The sequence below is a fragment of the Sipha flava genome, unplaced genomic scaffold (assembly GCF_003268045.1).
Source record: "Sipha flava isolate LNK unplaced genomic scaffold, YSA_version1 88_pilon_pilon, whole genome shotgun sequence".
Lineage (NCBI taxonomy): Eukaryota > Metazoa > Arthropoda > Insecta > Hemiptera > Aphididae > Sipha > Sipha flava.
In genome coordinates this window covers 595485-618210 of record NW_020273630.1, presented here as the reverse complement: position 1 = coordinate 618210, position 22726 = coordinate 595485, and the positions used below count along the sequence as shown (strand labels likewise).

General features: G+C 30.4%; 1 protein-coding gene across 2 annotated transcripts in view; it reads left to right on the top strand.

Moving 5' to 3' along the window:
• Positions 1 to 22726, top strand: part of LOC112693544 (discoidin domain-containing receptor tyrosine kinase B-like) — a 127950-nt gene that overhangs the window by 84944 nt on the left and 20280 nt on the right. For both annotated transcript variants that reach the window (XM_025568655.1, XM_025568654.1), the window contains 2 exons: positions 9309 to 9414; positions 16090 to 16321. In XM_025568655.1, the coding sequence (XP_025424440.1) occupies positions 9309 to 9414; positions 16090 to 16321 (338 nt within the window). The remainder of the gene's footprint in view (positions 1 to 9308; positions 9415 to 16089; positions 16322 to 22726) is intronic.

The window sequence follows — 22726 nt, the reverse complement described above, 5'->3', positions numbered from 1 at the left end:
ACTTATGTTTAAATAATTTTATGTACAGGCGATTACAAAAGTCGCAGCTCCCTTTCAGGAGGAATACCATTCGCTGCTGTGGTCTGAATTCAATCTTTTTAAGGGTGACATGCGCGTACGCGTGCTCAAATAAAACCCCCTCGCAAAACAAACATTTGCGAACAATGGTTAAACTAACCGGAACACAACACTGCTGGTCATTGATAAGCCTTTCCCCGGGCAATATTTTACGCATTCCGCTGCCGTTCCAGGTTTTATCATCCGGTCTGAGCGTTATCAGCGGTGGCTCGTCCGTTTACGTAATAAATTTATACGTACATGCACTATTAGGTTAAGAGATTGCGATATTTATTGATTGCATATCATTACAAACACAACACGTTATACTCCTTTAAAATTATTATTATTATTCATGTAGGTAACCATTTGCATTTTGATTTGTATACAGAGTATATTATATTATATTGTAGATTTATGCATAAAACTAAACGCTTAGAATCATAGGCTAAGCACAAATTGCACCTATACGTGAATATGTTTGTATGATCGCGAAAATGATTCAATTACTCAATAAGCACTCTTATCATTGAGCATAGAGCTTCATGATTAAAGGAAAACCCTATATTTGTTGTTGAAAATTACAAATTTATATATAATATTGAAATATTTAGATATTTCAAAAGATTATTCTTAAATAAATATCGATATCTTGAAATGCATTTATTTGAATCTAAAACTAACAGTTTGAACAAGTGCCTGATATAAGTCTCAAGTGGGTGGGATGCAAATACCAATTAGAAAAAAAAAGGTTTTTTTTTTAAGAAAAAAGTAACTTTTCTTTGTTTTTGTGCAACATTTTCAAGTAAATGTTTAGACATTACGATTTATAAATTCACTGTTAAAAGTTATTGAACAACACCTAGTTCGGATTTCGTTCCAGGCACTCTACGATACTCTAAGTTCATCGACTTACGGATTCTATTGCCTCATCTTTAGAAAGTATTGTATTGAGTTCTACTTGAATGTTGCTCAGGTATTTGATAAGGTGCGGTTCGATGGTTTGCTTTTTAAATTAAGAAAATTCTCACCAATCCAATTATATTTTATTATAAAATCTTATTTGGTAAATTGAAAATTCATTATTAGATACCAATTCAATGAACTATTAATAATCAGACAGCCCACTGTGGATTTGACATTTTTCGATTTAAAATAATAACCACAAATGTGAAAATAAGTTGTGCGAGTAATTTTCTGGTAAAAATTATTTTTCTCCCCTGTTGGGAAAGATTCCGTTGAGATTTCAGTATATAATTTTTATTTTTAAACAGTTAATGAATAACTATTCCAGTAGTTTTTTGTTAGATGTAAAAAGAACGAATTATTAAAGGACAAAACTTATGTTTAAGTAATCATACTACTAACTTTGGAAGATAATGCATGTTCAATTCGAGCATGAAAATAACAGAAAATACATACAATAAAAAAAAAAGTCAACAGAGTCATGAAAATAAAAATGATACCAAAATAAGTTATATGTGTCTATAGAAAAGTATTTACAAAACAGTAAGCCTACTGACAATATATAAACCTGATTCGCATTCCAAATCAATCGTATCCGTTCAGAAAAATTCTAAATTACCCAAAAGAAATGTTACTAGTTCTGACTTGAACTGTACGTCTTCTTGTTCTTTCATTGTCGATTAAAATAAATCTAGTTGTAACTGTATATTTTACTGCTGAAAGAGTTCGGAAAACAACTACCGAATGAACTGGACACAATGAAACGAAAACAAAAACAGTGTAATAGGAGAATATGCAAAATAAAAAAAATGTTTAATTTATGAAAAAATAAAACAATGACTATAATGTAAGTTAAATATAACCTTAAACGGAGTTAAATAAAACTTCGTCTACAAATAATAAGTCATAAGGTAGAATATTCAATTTTTACATCACATTAAAATTGATTCATTAATTAAAATAATATTTTTATGAAATTATAAAATAAAAACCAATCGATGACTTAATAAATATTATCTAATCAAATTTTATTTAAAATATTTAGATGAAGTGTGATACCGCAAATAATTTTATTAGACAACCTAATGGTTCTGGCTACAAAAGGTGTATTGATTATTGATACCTAGTTAATTTACTTAGGAATACAGATATATAAAACAATGAAATAAATGTACTTTATATAATATCTGACATCTGTAATTATATCATAGATAAGATTCTATTTTTGGTATAACGAACTTATAATGTAGGCATCCTTATTATTAATTGTATTATAAATCGATATAAATTTTTTTTTATTTCCTTATAAACAGTAAAACATAGAATATTTAACAATAACATCTATTAATCTAAATAGCCCTGTATATATAAATACATATCATGTGTAATATGCTTCGTAGAACACAAGCAAATAAAACTTAATACTAAATATTTCTCGGGACTTCACCAGAAAATACTGAAAAAGTTTGGGAATTGCTGATCTAACTTATGATAAATAATGTTGTGTTATGTACAGTTTCCAAACGTTAAAAAATATAATATAGCATATTAAATACAATACTGAATTAAGAAATTTAATTGTATGTTTCAATTTAATGTGTTTTTATTTTCCAAAATGTTTAATACGATTTATGTTATTACTATAAACATAAAAAGCAGTATAAACTTTATTGTTTTTGATAATTTTCATGAAATTCTTAAAGTCTATTTTAACGGAAAAGTATTCCGTCGAAATATAGATACTAAGAAAGAGAGAGAGAGAGAGAGAGAGAGAGAGAGAGAGAGAGAGAACAAAAAGTTATTTTTTATTTTTGAGGTTTTTCTGAAATAATTCTAATTGAATAACTTGCGAGTCCAGTAAAATGGAGTTAACAGTTTTCATATTCGATCAACGAACACCACAAACGCTTGTTACGAGTGCCAACGCAACTACAATATAAACTTTAATGTGAAAAGTTCAAAATTCAATTCCAAATTCAATTCTTAAGTATATTAAATCTGATTTTAGTTACTCTTCCGTTGTCAACTATTCAATGTTAGAAAAATAATATTTCATTGTATACAGTATATTTGTATCTAATATAATACATATATATTATATATTATATACATTTTATTATATAAGTACATGCTACAATTACTTTGTGAAGAAAAACTAGGTACCGTCCTTTTACACAATACTGCAGATATTTTCAATACTTCCAATTATTTTTATTTTTCGATTTTTTTCATTTTTCTTTCCCTCTCTTTTTTGTTGCAAATACTGTTATTTTTACGACTGTAACATGACCGAATCCTATTGGTATAACTTATAACTAACTTTCAGCATATTATGATAACATTATAATTTTATATTTCATTACGCAACGAGAGTGGTGTTTGGAATAATTTCCAAACCGTAATTCTGAGACGAAAATTACTCGGATTCGTCGAGTTACAGGCTGCGTACATAATAAAATTTAATACATCTTTGTGATATGGCAACAGTGACGACCAACTGGCCGCTGTTTCAGCTGTAACCAACGTGTTTAAAACTGGTATGCGTATATTATAATGCACGCCACCGTTTTCTCTCACAGTTCTAACATAACGAAAACAATAGACTGGTAAATTTGGGTTATTAATAAAACGAGTTGTTCAGTAAAAATGTATTCACCAATGTGTTGCTCATTATTTAAGTCCGTATGGGCTATATTTTCCGGGGATTTTTTACGGACAACCTACCAGTCAAAAGCAAAAAAAGAAATGTTCGCATAATTATATGAGAAAAACACAATGCACCTCACTACAATATCAGTACATATTTTATCACATCGTATATTACTCTACAAATATGATTTATAAGTTTCTGCAGCGTGTGCTGAGCTTTCGCAGTTTTGTTTCGTTAACGAAAAAAGGACCCCGCACTGCCTTGTTGCCGTCATCTTTAATAAATCGATTAATCGACACTGGTTCTCTGTATACATGCTGTACATGTTAAACAGTTTGAAATGCGATGTTTAATGAAGCAAAACGCAAAAGCATTCAAATAGCGTGGAGTTCATTAACACTCGAACAAAAATTGTTCTTTCTTTCCTCTGAAAAAGAGTAATATCCGCAAGAACGCGCGCCGTGGCTATGGAAATAATCGTGACGGTGAGAGAGGAATGGGGAAAAACGCGGGAAAAAAATAAATACATCTCACGATTTTTAAGGGGATGAAAAGTTGTCCCCGAGACAAAATGAAGCGGAAATTCGCTTTCGGCGTAATGATGCATCCGCAGACGGGTAGGAGGAAACGGATTTGGTTGTCCGATCGGTGCGCCAACGTGTACGTCACTCATATATATATATATATATATACGTACACGAATATTTATATAGGGTGACTCGGGTCTGTACAACGATTCACGATAAAAATAAACAAATACTTTCGGTGCATTTCCATCACCCTATATAATTCTAGGTGTATTTGCGTTTCTTGGATGTATGTTGGGAAACTAAATAACGACGATATTTACGCCGCCGGAGGGGTGACTTTTGCTTAAGCTGAAGAAATTATGAGCAGATAAAATGCAACATAAGTCGTAGCGTGCTCAAAACTGATTATTTTTAACGGTTCGTCGCGGTGAATTACGACCGAACAATATTCCGCAACCGCCCGTCGTGACGTGTCTTGCAATGCGTTTCACTATCTCAGCGTTTTTCGGTAAAACCAATTGATAAATAGTACGTAATACTTTATACAGGGCATAATATATTATATACCCGATTGGATAAATTTAAAAAAAGTATTTTTTCCCTTATGAATAATTTGAATTTAATTTTTAAAATCATTGTACCTATCTGCGTGTAACGGATAACAATATAATTGCGTTGTCATGCTTTATAAATTTTTAAATAGGCAATGCAAAGACGTATTCAAGGGAACTAGGGGATCATAAGCCCCAGGAAAGGGGGGTACATTTTTGAAAGAATTTTTATATAATACGGTACCTAGGTTCGTTTGGGTAATAAAAAAATGTAATGTTACTAATAAAATTATTGTTGTAGTTTACATTTGTCACGAAAAATGCATTGATAATACCAGGAGTCACGACATAGAAAAGTATATTGTAGTTTTTTAGTTTCAGAATTGAGATACACAGAATAGATGAAACCAGAATGGAAACTGATAATATATTAAAGGATTTTATGGCCACAAATATTTCGTAGACATGTTTAAACAGTCGTGCCAATGATAATAATTTTAGTTCGTAATATTTATCGGTTTATGTAGTCGTTATTTTTTTTTTCAAATACACCTATTGCTAAAGAAATTTAGGTTGGGAAGGTGGCGTTTTTTTTCTTACCTGGAGCGAAAAATTCTTAAATACGTCTCTGAAGCAGTGCAGTATTAACTGTCGACCGGCATCGACTAATAAAATTAAAAAATGAATGCGTGGATATACTCATACATCATTGTTTCGGGCTTAAATCCATTTTGATATTTTGTATACTATTTTCCTATTATGCTCTATGAGTTTTCAATAGAATACTAATGTATTTTCTCTAACTAATTCATATATATTATTATTTTAAGTTTCTTCTGATGAACCGATGATTTTTTTTATTTAGTATAATGTGGAAACACTGCCGATTGTTTAATCAATTTCGATAAAAATATAATTTTTCCAGAACTATTAACCGACAAGTTATTGTATGCACATATACAAAACAAAATTATTTATTAAATTTAGTGAGTACTGTATTCGTTTTAAAATTAATTAATTCATGGTAACCGTTTTTATTTTTATTTTCATTAAAATTGTGAAAGAGAGTTTCGAAATTTTAAGCCATTATTCTCTCTCATGGGATTTTGGTACAGTAGACGTGCGATTGGTTAGTAAAATATTCGTCATTGCGATTTGCAAAATATGTTTTTACGAAGTACTTGAACTTTTTTTTGTGGTTTTTTTTATAACCATAATTTTTAAAATTTATGTTTACATACAATAATAGAAATCGCAAAAAAAAAAAAAGATAAATATGTGGCATGAAAAGGTCCGGGGTGAAGGAATTACTTATTGGTAATACTTTACTAAATGTTTGAATGATATATTATCGTTATTTCACGGGACATCCAATCCCTGATGTATGTGATATTTTTCTCCACCTCTTGATAGTACCTACGTGGGATATTACGAATAATGTATACGAATAATCAATATACATGTAATAACAAAATGTTGTGACATTTTATATTATACGCTCGCCTCAAGCATCATCGTCGCCGTTTAAACGATATTCAGCAACGACGACGGTTGATTTATGATCGGTGTGTGTGTATGAGCATGTGTTTACACCTATATTACATGTGTAACGATGTTTTAATGACGATGATCGGCGTGCGATAGTAATTATTTAATTATTATCATTGTACTGCGACGAACAATATCACGAGCACTGCATGCGTCGCGTATGTACGAGACCGCGAGAACGCACCACGCGTTTAAAAACGAAATTTAAAAAGATTTCTTTTGTACCTCGTACAGGCATTATAGTTAAAATAATAATAATACGATTTTTGTACAGGCGAGCGTTTCTTTTATTGAAAAAACAAAAACCTCACACCGGAGGTAGGTTAGGTAGGTACGTATAAAAACCACCGTCTACCGCTGCGATAATCGTCCGTTATTAATCAGAGTATTGAATTTACGATGCGTACACAATGTGTGGTCATACAGTGTGCGCTTGTGTGTCATACGATACATGTGACTCCCCCCCCCCCCCCCGAGAGCGGTTGTCGCCACCCGCCGATACCGCGGTGTATACGCGCGCCTCGGACCGTGGTCGGCGTGTACACCACCTACTACTATACGCGTGTAATTAATAAATACTATTGTACGTTTTATTCCCTATGTACATTTAATAGAACTCGGGATGTACGAGTATTATAGGATTCGGTGGCAATGTCAAATACGTACTCGAATCGCAAACGTAATTTCGCACGTATGCCTCTCATCCCACAATCACCACCACCCAAAAAGCAGATATATAGTGGATATTGCACGGTCGGTTACCGCAACGGATCTGTGTGCCGTACACATAACATAACATATCTCGATATCCGATTGATTACCCTTGCGTTATGCCAAAACTGTATTTTACTTCTACAACACCTTTCCGATTTCTTAGTCCGAAATCCCTCGATCGAAAGTTATAATTCGACGGGTTTGTGTTCCAAATTAATTTCGCAGTTTTACCGCTGTATTTTCTACCACCCCACTTGCCTTTTGTACTACACACTAGGTGTTTAGGTAGATAAACCCATAAATTTCAATTTCGAGAATTATTAAAGTTTCTTTGAAGAATATATTATTATTTTCACTATGTAAACGTTGCACAAATGTTAATATGAACTTTTTTCGTTTCTCGTAAATAAGTTTCATACATTTTTTTTTAAAATATTTAATTTTAATTTTTAATTCGATTTTACACGAAATTGATATACCGATACTAATCAATAATAAATGTTTGGCTACATTTTGCAAAACATTGTTGTTAGTTGTAATTCATTATAGCTAATTATTATATTATTTTTTTATCGTATACGTATCCAACCTAATATATATTACATAAAATGTAGAATATGTTACATGAAAATGTTTGTTGTACATATCAAAATAAATTTTTTTATTATTATTCTAACCCTTATTTTGCGTATTGGCAATCGGCCTATGCAATTCTTATAATCGATAAATGGATTCCTTATTACAATAATATACATAGTATTCCAATTGGCGAAGTTTTTACACATAAATAAAATGAAAATGTGCTTATATTATTTTTGTAATGTATTTGGCAATTCTTTGAAGGGGCAAAAAAATATTCAACACAATCGATTGTTTTTCAATAGTGGTCAGAGATATCTGGTCGCATTTTTATTATGTGTATACATGGAACGCAAAATCTTGTACTCGTATATAATAAATATTCACATTGTCGTCAGGCATAGCGCAGTATCCGCAACCTATTTATTTACATTTCATGCGACCAGCATTATTTAAATCCCCCGAAGATGTGTGTGTATTGGTTTCTCGCCGTCATTAAAGACCGCGACTGGGTATCAAACTTCGCCAATGTATTCATCCGTCGCCATCGGCAACTATATAATATTACATTCGGCGAAATATATCCCACGACTACTACAGGACTCTCATTATAAGTTTTGAATAAAGCCAAAACCCAACGCTCGATGTCCGCGTCCATTAATGCTCGCGCTTACATTGTGCGTTCGGCATATATGTCCTAGAACTGGATCATAATTTATATTATTTTGCTGCGATAGAATATCACTGTCATCATTTTACGATAACTCCGAATAAATTAAGATATAGAAAAAAAAATTACTTTGAAAGAAGAAAATAATATATTCGTGCGTATTCTTTGTTTGTCGTCTACGATGGTCAGAATATATTCATTTATTCTCAAACTTTATTTATTTTTAAAAATTACAATATTATACTATGTATAGCTTAAAAAATAGTACGCATAAACTTTCAAATATATTCCCACCAGACTGCGAAGCTCTATGCCTCCCATAGACAACGGAAGTTCGTAAATTCATTATTCGCAACCATTATTGTCTCTGAAATCTTCGTGGAAATATTTCACACGTGCTCCTCTATCTCACTCTTATTCCCCTTATAATCCCCGTCCACGTTAGTATATTGTTTCAACTAACCAGACTGTTTGTGGTTTTCTAAAACGATTTTCCAAAATGGTTACTAAAGATGTTGCTGTTGTGCTTTCTTTATTTTATCTGCCACTCAAATAATGTATGTAGTTATACTTTTATATTCGAACAAAACTTTTGCAAGTTTTAGGGATACACTGAAAAATTTTTGGGAGATTGTAGTTTAGATAGCGACGATTTAGTATCTATATTTTTATTGCGCGAAGCTTCGTATAACAAACACCAGTGTCATCAACGAAAAATAACGTTTGAATTATCATACATACGTTCATATTTTACTACATTATCAATATTTTATTTATTCGAATAATCGTCAGTGAAGATACCTATATATGAATATAATTATATACGTTTATGATGAATGACTACAAGAAAATGTGGTGTTAAGTTGTTTTTATTAGCTCTTCAGTCGACTGAAATATATAATATAAATATATATGTTCTCATGCGAACACCTACATAATCGGAACAGTGAAACCTGATCTAGTATCAGCAGGGTTCCCTTGTATTGAAATACGTTCATGAGGTCATTGTTTGTATATTTATTTGAATATTGTTTTTTTTTCAGCTCAATGCATGTCAGCACTCGGCATGGAGTCCGGTGCAATAAAAAACAGCGATCTAAACGCTAGTTCTTCTTTCGAATACGGAAATGTCGGACCGCAGAACGCCAGGTGAGCACCGTTAATAATAATAATAATGTATTATTTCTCACGCCCTGCAGTTTGCACGCGAAATGCATACAGAGTATTTTTAATAACATATCTTTTGGGGTCCGACTAATATATATATGTCGTATTATAATTGACTGTCGGACGTGACAGAATGTTTATGGGGGCAATTTCTAACCCACGGATATCGTCCGTTAAATTATTGTTTTCCTTATTTTGTGAAAGAATTGCTGCAGTTATACTGTTTTGTAAACTCAAAGTTTACGGCGTTTTTTGTGGAATACGTTTTTGAAAATAGGCAACACCTACACGAAATGGTTTTCCCTGGTATAAATCCTTCTACTTTCGATAGAATAGCAAGGGGACAAAAACAATTTTGCACCCTTCTGATATGTTCATTTCACCTACCCTCTTCTTTTATTGTCATCGTTCTAACACGAAAAAAACGTACGCCTCAAGGCTACCATTTAAACACCCTTTATAGATACTTTCGATATGTCGATAAAAGCTCAGGTGGTTCAGTCTCCCGGAAAGTTTGTACTTAAAAAACATTTTTTTTTTTTTTTAGTGCTTAATATAGCAATGACTAAACATATATTAAATGTAGGTATATATTACATACGTATACGAATATCAATTACCCAATATTTTCTGTGAATTTTAAAAAATATTTTAATTTCCCTTTTTTCATTAAAATATACATACGTGTCAAACGTACATGCGAATTTATAGAATATTTTTAAAATGGAAATACGGAGGGTAAATATAGAATTTTTATCTACCTTTCCAAGAAAAGATATTTTAATTCAATGCTTCATTATTTCTTTGTACTACTCAGTGTTTATTTGGGTCGAATGCTTATAATATCCCATTGGTAGGCGTAGATGTATATACTATCCAAACTTCCCTTTTTGGACATGCCAATATATAAAGTAGTTTGGTGGTCAGAAAGGGATTGGTGTGAACAAAACGGAACCCGAAGCTTTGTGTTTTTGGTATGGATTTAATAAACGAGAGGGTCAGAATCCCTTGTTTTGAACTCTGACCACTAATGCCCGAGGAACTCGTTAATTGGAACTTGCGTGTGACGTTCCAATTTGTTTTCATTCGCTGAGCTAAAGATGGATTAAAAGTTTTAGAGTCAAAAATTTCCTCACAAATATTAATGTTAAACAAACACTGGAAATTAAATGTAATTACCTGAAAAAAGTAGGTGCATTAAATCTGTGAACTACTACTGTCTATAATGCTTATTGAGTCAATACTTAGTAGATAACTCCTGTAACTACTAATCGTATAATATATTGGAAACTTCAAATAAACAACATTGTTGAAAAAATTAATTTACCTTATTCTGATAATATACCATAGTCTGGAAAAAATGTATGGTTTATCTTGAATTTTCTTAAAAATATTTTTCATTTCTTTTAATCAAAAATTAGTTGTTTAACTTTTCAATTACACATTAAAAACAATATAAATACTATTAAAAATTAGGAACAGTTATATTCATTCATACATATTTAAATGGAATTTATAGGTATATGATACTTTACATTTTTTTTTTTGTTGTAAAAATAATTAAGGTACAAGTATATGGTATATTTTCTTTTTGTGTTATTTTATATCTTATTTGAATAAGAATAAAATAAAGATTATTTGTGATGATAATAAAATTAAATATTAAAACATTGATTTTAAGAACTTCATTTAACTTAACGAATTAATAATTAATAAATTGTTCCTGTTCTTAAATTTGATTTTCAAAATTATAATATTATATAGTGATAAGGTTTTTAGCATTAAAATGAGTTTAGAAGTCATTAGATAATCAACAATAATTTTGTATCAATCCGTATTTTTAGTTGCTATGAATGACACCATATTATAATAATACTCAAGTTTAGACATGAGATTTGACTCTCGCCGAAACTGTCGCCCATCAAGAAATATGCTGGAGTATAAAGAGAAAGTTTCTTTATCCCTTTGGTTATACGTTTGCTTTGTTTGAGTCCTGACTTTTTTGCTCCTCGAAATATATGTGAGTGAGAGACATCAAAAGAAAACTTTTCTGTGAATGGCAATCAAAGAAAATCAAATGTTTTAAACAGATTTTGTGTGGCTTTTGTACCTTTTACTATTAAATACCGGTTAAAAAAATACTTTAAATACGAAGATTTAATTCTTTATCATCTATCTTAAAGGTTTCATTTATATGTAGTGTTCGAGATTAATGAGAAAATCTTTGAAAAATTATTTTACTCTAAGTGTCGCAGGCAAGATGTGTCATAGGCTTTTTCCTCTTTTTTCCAAGAATGAAAATATTTTAGTTTGCTTTGCCTAAGGCTTGTCTGATTTATATCTATCGCAATTCTTTCAGTACATACACGCATATATATATATATATGTATGTATTATTGAGTATGAAAAAACTCAATATTTCCCGGTTGCCTGAAGGCGCCGTGCACATAAAATGACGGTAGCGAAAAGTTTCATCTAATGAATATTAATGGTCGTTACTCGTTATCTGTATAGGGAGGGACCGATAGGAAAATAAAATAAGAAAAAGATTTCTTTCTGATGTACTTTTACTTATATTTATTTCGGTTAAGTTACAATTTCAAGACAGAAGAAGCTAGTTTTATTAAAATGGTTTTAATATTTTTTAATTTTAAAGATTTATTTTTTAAATACATGGGATTTTGATTTCCATGGTGTCGTTAGAAAAACAATCAATCAAAATATTTAAGGCTTTTTTTAGGTCATAATTTTTTATTTATTTACTTTTTTTTCATCAAATGTGAGGTTTTCTGAAGGGACACTCATTGTGTACACCTAACGACAATTTATTTTCGATTATCGCCTGTTGACATTTGGTTGCTTTTTACCAACATCATTACTATTCAGTAAAACAAAAATAAAATATTAAATCATACATAGTTTTATGTTATATACCAATATTGTTAACGCTGAAAATTTCGTTTGGTTGTTTTCAGAGTATTCATTTTTATCAATTTCTATTTCATGTATGTAATGTGTAAATATATTTCTCTTTCTCTTTTTTTTTTTTTTTTTTTTTTTTGTTCGTCTGTTTCGCGTATTCTCTGAGGAAAGGTGGCTGAGCAAATAAGACAAAATGTAGTGTTGGCGAGAAAGGGGAGAAAATAAATATTTCTGACTCCCGTGATTCCGAAGAGAGATGAAAGTAAAAAGTTAAAGTTTACGGGTAACAGTGGGACGATGTGCACAGGCAAACGGATAAAAATATGTCTGAAAAACTTTCGCGGTCACACGTATATACCACCTACTCGGCGGGATATATATACTTAAACTTGCTACTTTTATTTTATTTTTCCTCCGCCATGGGAATATCGCATTGACCGCGTTAACAAAAACGAAAAACGTCTAGGAAAAATCTGATCCCATGAAGAATATAGATATAAATGTTTTTGTTGTCCATAGTAGTGCATAACGTGGCAAATAGAAACGTATACTCAGTAAATGTGGGATATTTTCTTCGGTACGTCGTTCTCACTTAAGACAGAACACATTTTTGGTGTTCCGTACACCGACTCAGTACCCTAAGCGTTGTCTTAGGCATAGAGAATACTACTCGCTTTACAGCTCCTGCAGGCGATTATTTTCCTTTCACGAAAATCCGATTGAATTTGTACCCAATCAATTTCTGTGATTACAACTTCAGTAATGAACCCTAGTCACGTTTGATCCGCAAGCGCATTATCCCTGGTTTACAATTTGTTTTATCGAATAAACAGGCGGAAGTAATATTATAACTATAGAGATTCTAGTATCCCTTCCACTGTTTTTCTGCGGCCAACTATATCCTTATTAATCATGGGATTCATTAAATGACCATATTCTACAAACTTTCAATGTAACGCACGTAATTTCAACATTTTAATAGTCTGTAATGTGGATTAAATATTAAAATATTTCACTACCATAAAAATAAATGCTATATCTACTGAGATCCACATGAGATTACTATACTGTAAAAATAAAAGAAATATATTTAAATATTATGATGACTCAAGCCAAAGCTAATATATTTATTCTGTTTGCATATTATCCTGAAATTTTTTTTCGTCCATTTATTTTAAATAAATGTATGTTTTACAATTTTAAACGAGTAGTAATGAGTCGACGTATAATTTTGTAATTTCATTAGCATTTTGATTATTTTTGACATAATTTGTTTAAATTAAACAACTATATTCGTTGGATAAAAACTCTTAATTTGGGATAATTTGGTTTCTGAAAAATTGTCAATGAAAAATTACTGTCAATGAAAAATGTTTTCTTAATATTCGCCTTGCGGTGATTACGTGTATGATTGAACGATTCTATGGGGTTGCCAACGGTTGACGGAAACGATGCCAACAAAAACGCCCAAGTTAATTTGCCATCCAAGTTTTTATTATAATTTTTGGGGGACGTCTCCAGTGGTTTATAAAAAAAACATTGAAAAAAATAATAATATCACGACTGACAAAATATGGTCGTCCATCCGTTTTGACTGTCATCTAGATGGGTTTAATTGGTTCCTTGATTATGGGCGTCCCAGGTTTTGTAGAAAAAAAAACAAACGATGTCGTTTAAATCAAACTCAAAGTGAAATGCATATGTGTGCACTCGTGCCGTATGTGTTTATTAAAATTATACATGATATGAGTATGAGTTGTACATTGTACCAAGTAACATAGTGCATATAAGAATATTATACTTAATAACTCAATTGATTATAAAAACAAGATTACGCGTACAATTTCACTTAGTTATTCATTTAAACACAGTAAATAAAAGTTGCTTGGATAAATGGAACAAAATTCTTTGGGCTTTTAGAAAGTCCGGTGGCATTAAAAAACAGGTAAAGATTCTCCTCCCCTGGGTCCACTATGGTTGCTTACCCATTATTCGGTTGTGCCTTTCAAACTGGAATGAAAGAAAAAGAAGTTCAGCCCATCAGTTCTGTATTAGATCTATATATAGGATAAAAAGAAGTCTACTCTAAAAATCAGCTTTACGGTCGGCCGGTTTTCTTAAGCCCAGCTTTGTATAGCATTGAGTGGTGGGATAAGGTGGGGAGGAGGACTTAATTTCGAACGGACCGATTGTTGTCGCCTTTAAGCGTTTATAAAGCTTCGATTTTTTTTCTACCCTTCAGTGCCACTGTTTCCAACAGTCGACTTTACTTATCGTAAAAAAAAAAATAAAAATAAAAAAACATGGAATTCAACATGCGTTACACACGGGAGTTTAATAGGTAGCGAAATAGTAAATGATTGAAGAGGACCATAATAACCATAAAGATACTAAAGTAGAATACTTTTTTTATTTATGATTTACGTATACAATAATTAATGATTTCATTACAGTCGAATAGTAAATTAATTTATGCGACCATTGTTAATTTAAAAAAGAAGTTTAAATTACCTATCAATTTATTAATCCGTATAGTTATATATTATGCACAATATAATTTCTGTTATTTTATAATATTTGAAGTTGAATTTGATATTATATATATATGAATAATATATTGGAATGTATGTACTCAGTTTAATTTAATTTTTTTTTTTCATACATATGTTTTAAAAATATTTTTCTTTTTACAATTTGTAGTAATAATTATGTAAATGTCGTATTTATACATCATAATTTACCTGCTATATTGTCCCCTACAGAGGCTTTATTTTACTTTTGTAGTGTTTAAAATAAGTGACTGTATTATCTGATAGATTGTGACATAAACCTATACGTCTTAAAACCCTATATGCATTCTTTGATGATTTATTCAAAAATTCTAACAAAATGGGCTACATAAAAGTTAGTCAACTTATTACAAGAGTATAACGAAAGTTATTTTTGATTACATATAATATTAACCACGGGTATCATATAGCGTAATAGTTTCCTTTAAGCTGTGCTGTACTATGTATACATCATATTTCGAATAGCATGTATTTAGCTATATGTATGTATGTATGTTTATATGTTTTTCTGCATTCATTTTTTAGACATACTACAATGATATGTAGTATTTACGAATAAAATATGTTCATAATGGTAAAATAGTAATTTAGATTTTTGTCATGAATATGTCATGCTATAGTTATTGAACTTATTATTATGTTCTAAGTCGATATATTTTGTTTTAGTTTAACTTACGAACGTAAATATTACTAAGATTGAAAGGTCTACGATTTAACACTATACTTAGAAATAAAAATATTATAAATATAAATTAGTATTCATAATTTACGTTTTCTATAACGGGCACACATTTTATACCAAAAACCATTTGTTATATGCCGCTGGTATATATACACCATAAAAAGTATTGATGTATATTATTATACATATATATACATAAAATATAATGCATATATAATTTGACCCTTAGCAATGTACATGCTGGTCACGTACAACTTTTAGCTCCAAACAATAAGGCCAATAATAACGGAGAAGGATTTCTTTTTTTTCTTTTTTTTTGTTGCTCAGCTGTCATAAAACGATGAAATGGATTATAATGTCAGCAGTTGACTTTTTACCGATACGGCAGAAATCCTTTTGACATTTTCAGCCTCTGTTTTTTATACTTAAATCTAGGTCATGTTTTAACGATCACAAAATTTAAAGTTTAACGTTTTGTTTCAGAGTACGCACTGAAAAAGAAGGAGGTGCTTGGTGTCCGAAAGACCCGGTAACAAACGATATCAAAGAATGGCTTGAAGTAAATTTACACGAGGTTAGAGTTATCACTGCGGTGGAGACTCAGGGCAGGTTTGGCAATGGACAAGGTCAGGAATATACGGAAACATTTGTGATTGAGTATTGGAGACCTAAGCTGGGAAAATGGGTTCGGTACAGAAACATAACCGGACACGTGGTAAATTTAATTAATTTATGTTATTAAAATTAAACCAATAAGACAGTCGATAATTACTATTTATTTTATTCATACGTTTGTTATATAGATAATAGGTATATAATAATATTTAAACATTTTTAATATTTTAATCAACTTTTTAATTATTATTAACTAATATGATGAAATCTAATTACTAGGAATTATATCATCTATGTGCATGTTTATTTTGTACTAAGTAAAACAAATTTTACAATAAATTTTAAAAAATAGTTGTATCTTCAAAACAATAAGAGATTGTAAAAACTTCTTCATTTGGTTTATACCTTTGTATCATTTTCGTTTCAATAAAATGTCTAGGCTTTTATATTATTTATCAATGTAATTAAAATAATGTCTGGCATTAAACGTTGATTCACAACAAAACTTAACGGAGCTGTTGATTTTAAAGGCCATTATCTTTTAAAATATAGCATAAAAACAATAATAAAAATCTCCCCTGGAACAACTCAACCATGGGCTTTCTTTTTTTTTATATAACAAAAGACGATATAAACTATATATCTTTCCTGTTATATAGTTGCAAGTATACAAAGTTTATGTAACGGTGCGATTTTTTTTCTAATATCTTCGAGTTATTGCACCATTGGTGAGTTAATATCTCTGTATTCGAATATTTATAAAAGCTATCACGCAAACAATGATGAAGAATGTGCTCCTCAAACAATATTGAATAAACCTTGCAGACTGTATGAATAATTTAAAAGAATCCCTTGGTTTGATATTTATTTATTCGTTGTGAGTCGTTAATGCGACGGTTAAGTATACCAGCGTTATTCACATATGCGTATTTTACCGTGAAGTGATTTCTCGAGGGAAATTCATTTTGGTAGGTTTAATTCGATTATATCCGTCGCGATTAATTAACGAAGCGACCCTATTAAACGAGTATTTTCGAAAACTTAACCCTCCCCCGTCATTTGAGTTACAGAATATTAACGATAGTTAAAAAAGAAATATGTAATCATAAGCTTGTATTGTGAGTGTGTGTATATATATATATATATGTTAGCGTTAATGTATGAAATTCTGTAATTCTATAAAATAACTAGTAATTCAACATACTAACTAGATATTTTATAAACTAACAATAAGGGTTTGGTTAATATATTTAAAACGTTTACTATATTAAATATAAATATTCGTTTATTTCACGTCAATTTATTATAATTATTAAAATCTTAAACAAATTATAAATAAAAATAAAAAATCAATAGTTATTAATATTTTTTTATAATAGTATTATAAACTTATTCTATTATTATATGATAGTTACAATTATATGATATTAAATTATTATTTATTTTACAATTTACAATTTATATAATAGTACATGAACTTTTTGGGTGGCATTTAGAGTTACAAAGTAAATTATTTTTTAAACATATACACCGTTTTGTGTTGCACTTTTGTTGACATGTGCATTTAAAAAAAAAAAAACCATTACCTAGTGATTGGGATTCGGATCCAGTTAGTATTAAGCTGGATTCTAATCCAGTCCCGGTGCTCTATCTAACGATAACAATTTCATTCATTAGCGAAAAATCAATCGATATTCTATATATTAACTTGTAAAACCGTGTAATGTATATATTAACGTACATGTTTAGGAATTTTATAGAATAACTAGTTATTTAATAAAATAACATATTACATACATTACCGCTAACATATACAATGATAATTTGGGATTACGTTAATATATATATTATATTATATTTACATTTGCACTTACATTGTATGTGACTATTATATTTTAAGTCATCGCTAAAATATTTCGTTTTATTGCTTATTATTGTCTAGGTTACAGTCATATATTAATATTAATAATAATATAGAATAGTTTTTAAAAATATTTATATTTACAATAAAAATATTATTTGTCGAAAAATTCGGACCAGAGCTAAAAGTGAAAAATGTATTTAAAAATATTCATGATAAATTGTATTTAAATTATTTATATATTAACAAAACGATTAAGTAGTACATTTTATTTGGATCGACAGTATAATGAAAGTGCTTTATTATTTTTTATTAATTTCACTAGCAGTTAATTTTATACATTTCAAATATTTACAAATATTATATATAAGAACTTTTAGAACTTTATAATTGTTTTAATCTCTACGTAGGTTTTTCCCTGTACTATTAATTTATTACGTGCGTGTATTTATAAAAACATAATGTTTTTCATAACAATTAAAAGATGCAACTATTATTATTTTACATGATGTATTATATTTTTGAATGATGTTAACATGTTATACTTGTACATAAAAAACGAATAAAATAATAAAATCCATCCCGTGTCATTGTAATATTAATAACTCTATGCACAAACTTGGTAACAGATAATTATAAAAAAAAATCCAAGAAAAAATTAGTAATAAAGTAATATTTTAAAGAACATTGATCATTGAACGTTTTTTCGTTCATTTGTGTAGTTGTTACATAATGGTAATCAGATGAGGTATGGCCTAGTGCTTGTTGCATACACGTCGAAAACGGTTCTAAAAACAAATAACGTTTTTTTTTCCTGTACTGACGAATGGAGGCGGGGTATATGTAAATGATTGAGTATTCAGAATCGCGACTTTTGTGTGTGTGTGTGTGTGTGTGTGTGTGTGTGTGTGTGTGTGTGTATTGATACGCCCGTCGATCAATAGATTTATATGTGTGTGTATAAACGTAAAATGTACATCGCATGTATCCATGACTAGTAACTACACACACATCCGCGTGGCACATGCCTAATCATTACACCATATAGAAGATAGTAGTAGGTACTAGTAGTATAATACAAGTGTATCGTCGTTGGGTTAAAGAGATCAACGAAATCATTACTCTTGTGTGTGGCGTGTGTGGTCGCCGCACTGGCACTCGTCTATATAGATACTATATGTCTAAGCCCCCTGCCATCCCTACTACAGTATTCTTTTCTGATCGAGTGGATCGTTTTTATTTATTTTTTTTTCGCTGTCGCCGTCTTTCTCCTTTTCTCCTTACTTCCTTCGACACGACACAACGGCTAACAACCTTTTGCAGAGATTAATGACACGCCATCGCCGTCACATGTGCACACTTGCAGCCTGTCGCCACCGACTATTTGTTTATTCATAAGTGTGTACTTGAGGTCCAAATTTACGAGATTTGTATATTAGTACAACGTAGGATATTGTGGCTGGGGAGTTTTGTTTTCTCTTTTGTCCAATCGCAGTACCGACTAAGATGCCCATGCGATCACAATACAGACGTTTGTCTCGAAAAAATAAAAAAAATGTCGTACGAATATTATTTACTTTATTATTACGCTTACCTACGCTTAATTAGGTTTACGGACTCTTATGTGACTATATTGAAAGAGTAATAGATTTCATCTGGCTCGTCATATGAATTATGTATTTGGATATGAAAACAAGATTTATTATGAAAAAAAATTGACATGGGTTATTATTAATATTATTATTGTTATAGTATTTCAACTGTATAACGATTAAAACAATGTATAATTATCATAATGGAATTTACCAACTCTTGTTGTATTTTTTTTTTTGTCATTAAACGCAACAAGTTTTTTTATATACCTCATCTAATTACATGACATAAATTCGTGTACAGTTCAAAGCAAATTTTCGGCATCGAAATTTTTCATCCGTTGCATATAACTATTATGTTCCTAATCCATTTTTATAATTTTTTTTCCAACTATGTTGATTAAATATTTTGTTATTTATTACTTGAATGTTGTTTTACATTTTTGCTAATTGTTTAATTAAAATAGTTTTATTTTAGTACATTAATGGATTTTTTTAAGCATTTAATAAAATTAAAATAAATAAAAAAAAGTTTATTTTGATTTATTATTTTTAATAATACAGTTTTTTTCTTTTTCCATTATTCATTTGATATATTTCTTTCTTGTGATATTATTTCTTTTTCGTTGCTAATGACAAACACTGTTGCTTGCATAATAAAAAACAGAAACATTAATGGATTTTCTCCCTTGCAAGATTTTTCAATAATATATCGCTACGATTTAAAATTTTGTTTGAATAAAAAAATCATTTGGTTTTTCAATGAAATTGTAATTAATATTTAGATGGAGAAAAAATGTAAAATAATTAAATACTCAAAGAGGCGTACCTTTTTTATTTTGTTCACATTCAGCAATGTGATTAATTAAACTTCAAGTAAACTTTCCTTTTCCTCGAGTTGTAAGTTATTAATATTTCCCTTCGTGTTTGTATTTGCGTGGATGCACGGTTTTCCACTTGAAACTTTCATGTTTTTATTTTTATTTTTTTTAATATTTTTAAGTTGAACTTTTCAAGTAGGTACAAACCATTATTTATAACGAGGTTGGTAAGTAAATAAAAGAAGAAACACAGTAGTTTATTTTACCATAGAACACATACCATCACTGATTTTTACTAGGTTGATATTGTTAATAAGCTAAGATTTGGTGCATGCACACGTATACCAACAAAATGTATTTTTTTTAGAACTATTTAATTGAAAATACAAAAATAAGAATAAAGTACGGAACTCTTTGTAAAAAAAATGTACGTAAAGAGGGAAAAAATAAATATTTTTAATGATTTTTTTTACCAAAAATTATGTTAATCCACGTGTGTGCACACTATACATACAGAAAGACGTGTATTCGTTTAAAATAAAAAATTAATGTAAACGTTTCGCACGTACTATTTTGTCTGTAACACGGAGAGTTTCATTTTTGTAAGTACATGTATATATTATTATTACCCGCGGTGTACACCTTATGGTGCGTGTTTCACTCAGAATAAATTAAAAAGCGATTACGACGCATTTTCTTTACGGTTTTTGAAAACCAATGTGTATACCGAGGCAATTTACAAGTGTTTAAATCAGACGAGGAATAAAAAAAAGAGTAATTCATCCCGGCAGTTGCCACGACAGTTACATATCAATACAATAAGTAAACACAGAGGTCGAGATGGAACGAAAAACGGTGCGTTTACATAATTTAAAAAACAAAAAACTCATCTCTATATCGTTCGTCATTGCGCTGTGTATCAAAATAATTATTATTAATATTACATTGTGTCTCGTGTGTGCCGGGTGTAATTAAATAGCTTACGTATACACATGCGCACACGTGTTTATATACGTATTATAATATATTGTGTACATAAAACACGATGAATGATGACTATAACGACGAGTGTTTATCGTACAATAAACAATAGCAATAATTTACTACGGCATTAATTACGTGCGCCGTTCTAGTATTTAAGACAAATCCCCCGTAAACTCCGTTCAATTGGCTGTCGCTGCGGTACAAAAATAATACTAATGCAAGCGAAGTATTTTTTTTTTCATTTTCAAACAACTCTTTGGATACGCTGTCCGTTGTCACGAAATACGACGAATGATTTATTATAAACTGAGTGGACTAACGTATTATTATAATATTTGTTGTACAGGAAACGACAACTAAAGCGACAATAATATGTTCTTTTTACGTGTACGCGCGACGGCGGACGTGTTACAAGACAATTTTTTATTTATTTTTTTTTCGTTCGAAATTGATATACACACAGATCAGCAGCTACAAAGTTTTAAATCCATCGTGATCCTGGTATAAGTATAACTACGACGAAGTTTAATTTTCTAGCCGTCGTATGTGTAAAGGTGTTATCCGATGTTAATCATAATTATCGATCGTATCTCCGGTGTTTTTGTGAAAATTGTAGTCCAACATAATATCTAATCTACGGTAATAGACGCATCGTATGCTGCACAAAAAGTACGTCCGTTTATATAGCACCGACCAATTTATTAGTAGTGCCCACTCGTTTTCGGCGCGACCGACTGTTATTATTATTATTATTATTATTATTATTATTTCGCACCGGCGCTAATGCTACGTGTGATCGCAGCGGATAAGCGAAAATAAAAACAAGATTATACCTACAATGTAATATTATGGTGTAGGTACTTCGGGGGCTGTTCCCGTGCGATCGTGTAAATATGCGTCGATTCTTACAATGTTTATAATATAATTATATATTCCTATGTATACGAGCGCATCGTGACGGAACGGTCGCCGAAACGTATACATATAATATGCACGTGTGCGAGCGTACTCGTGTGTGTGTACATCTATCGTTTGCAAAGCTTCCAAATACCAATTTTTCCAATTACTAGATGTTCGATTTTTTTTTCCTTCATGATTTTACCTCTCAGCCATACTCATAAAACAAATCGCGTATTTAATACGACTACACACTGCAGTTAAATACAAATATAGTTGTAACATCATTATTTTCACGCGCAGGCTGGATATATACTTAAATCTAGAATAAACATCGACTCACCATCTTC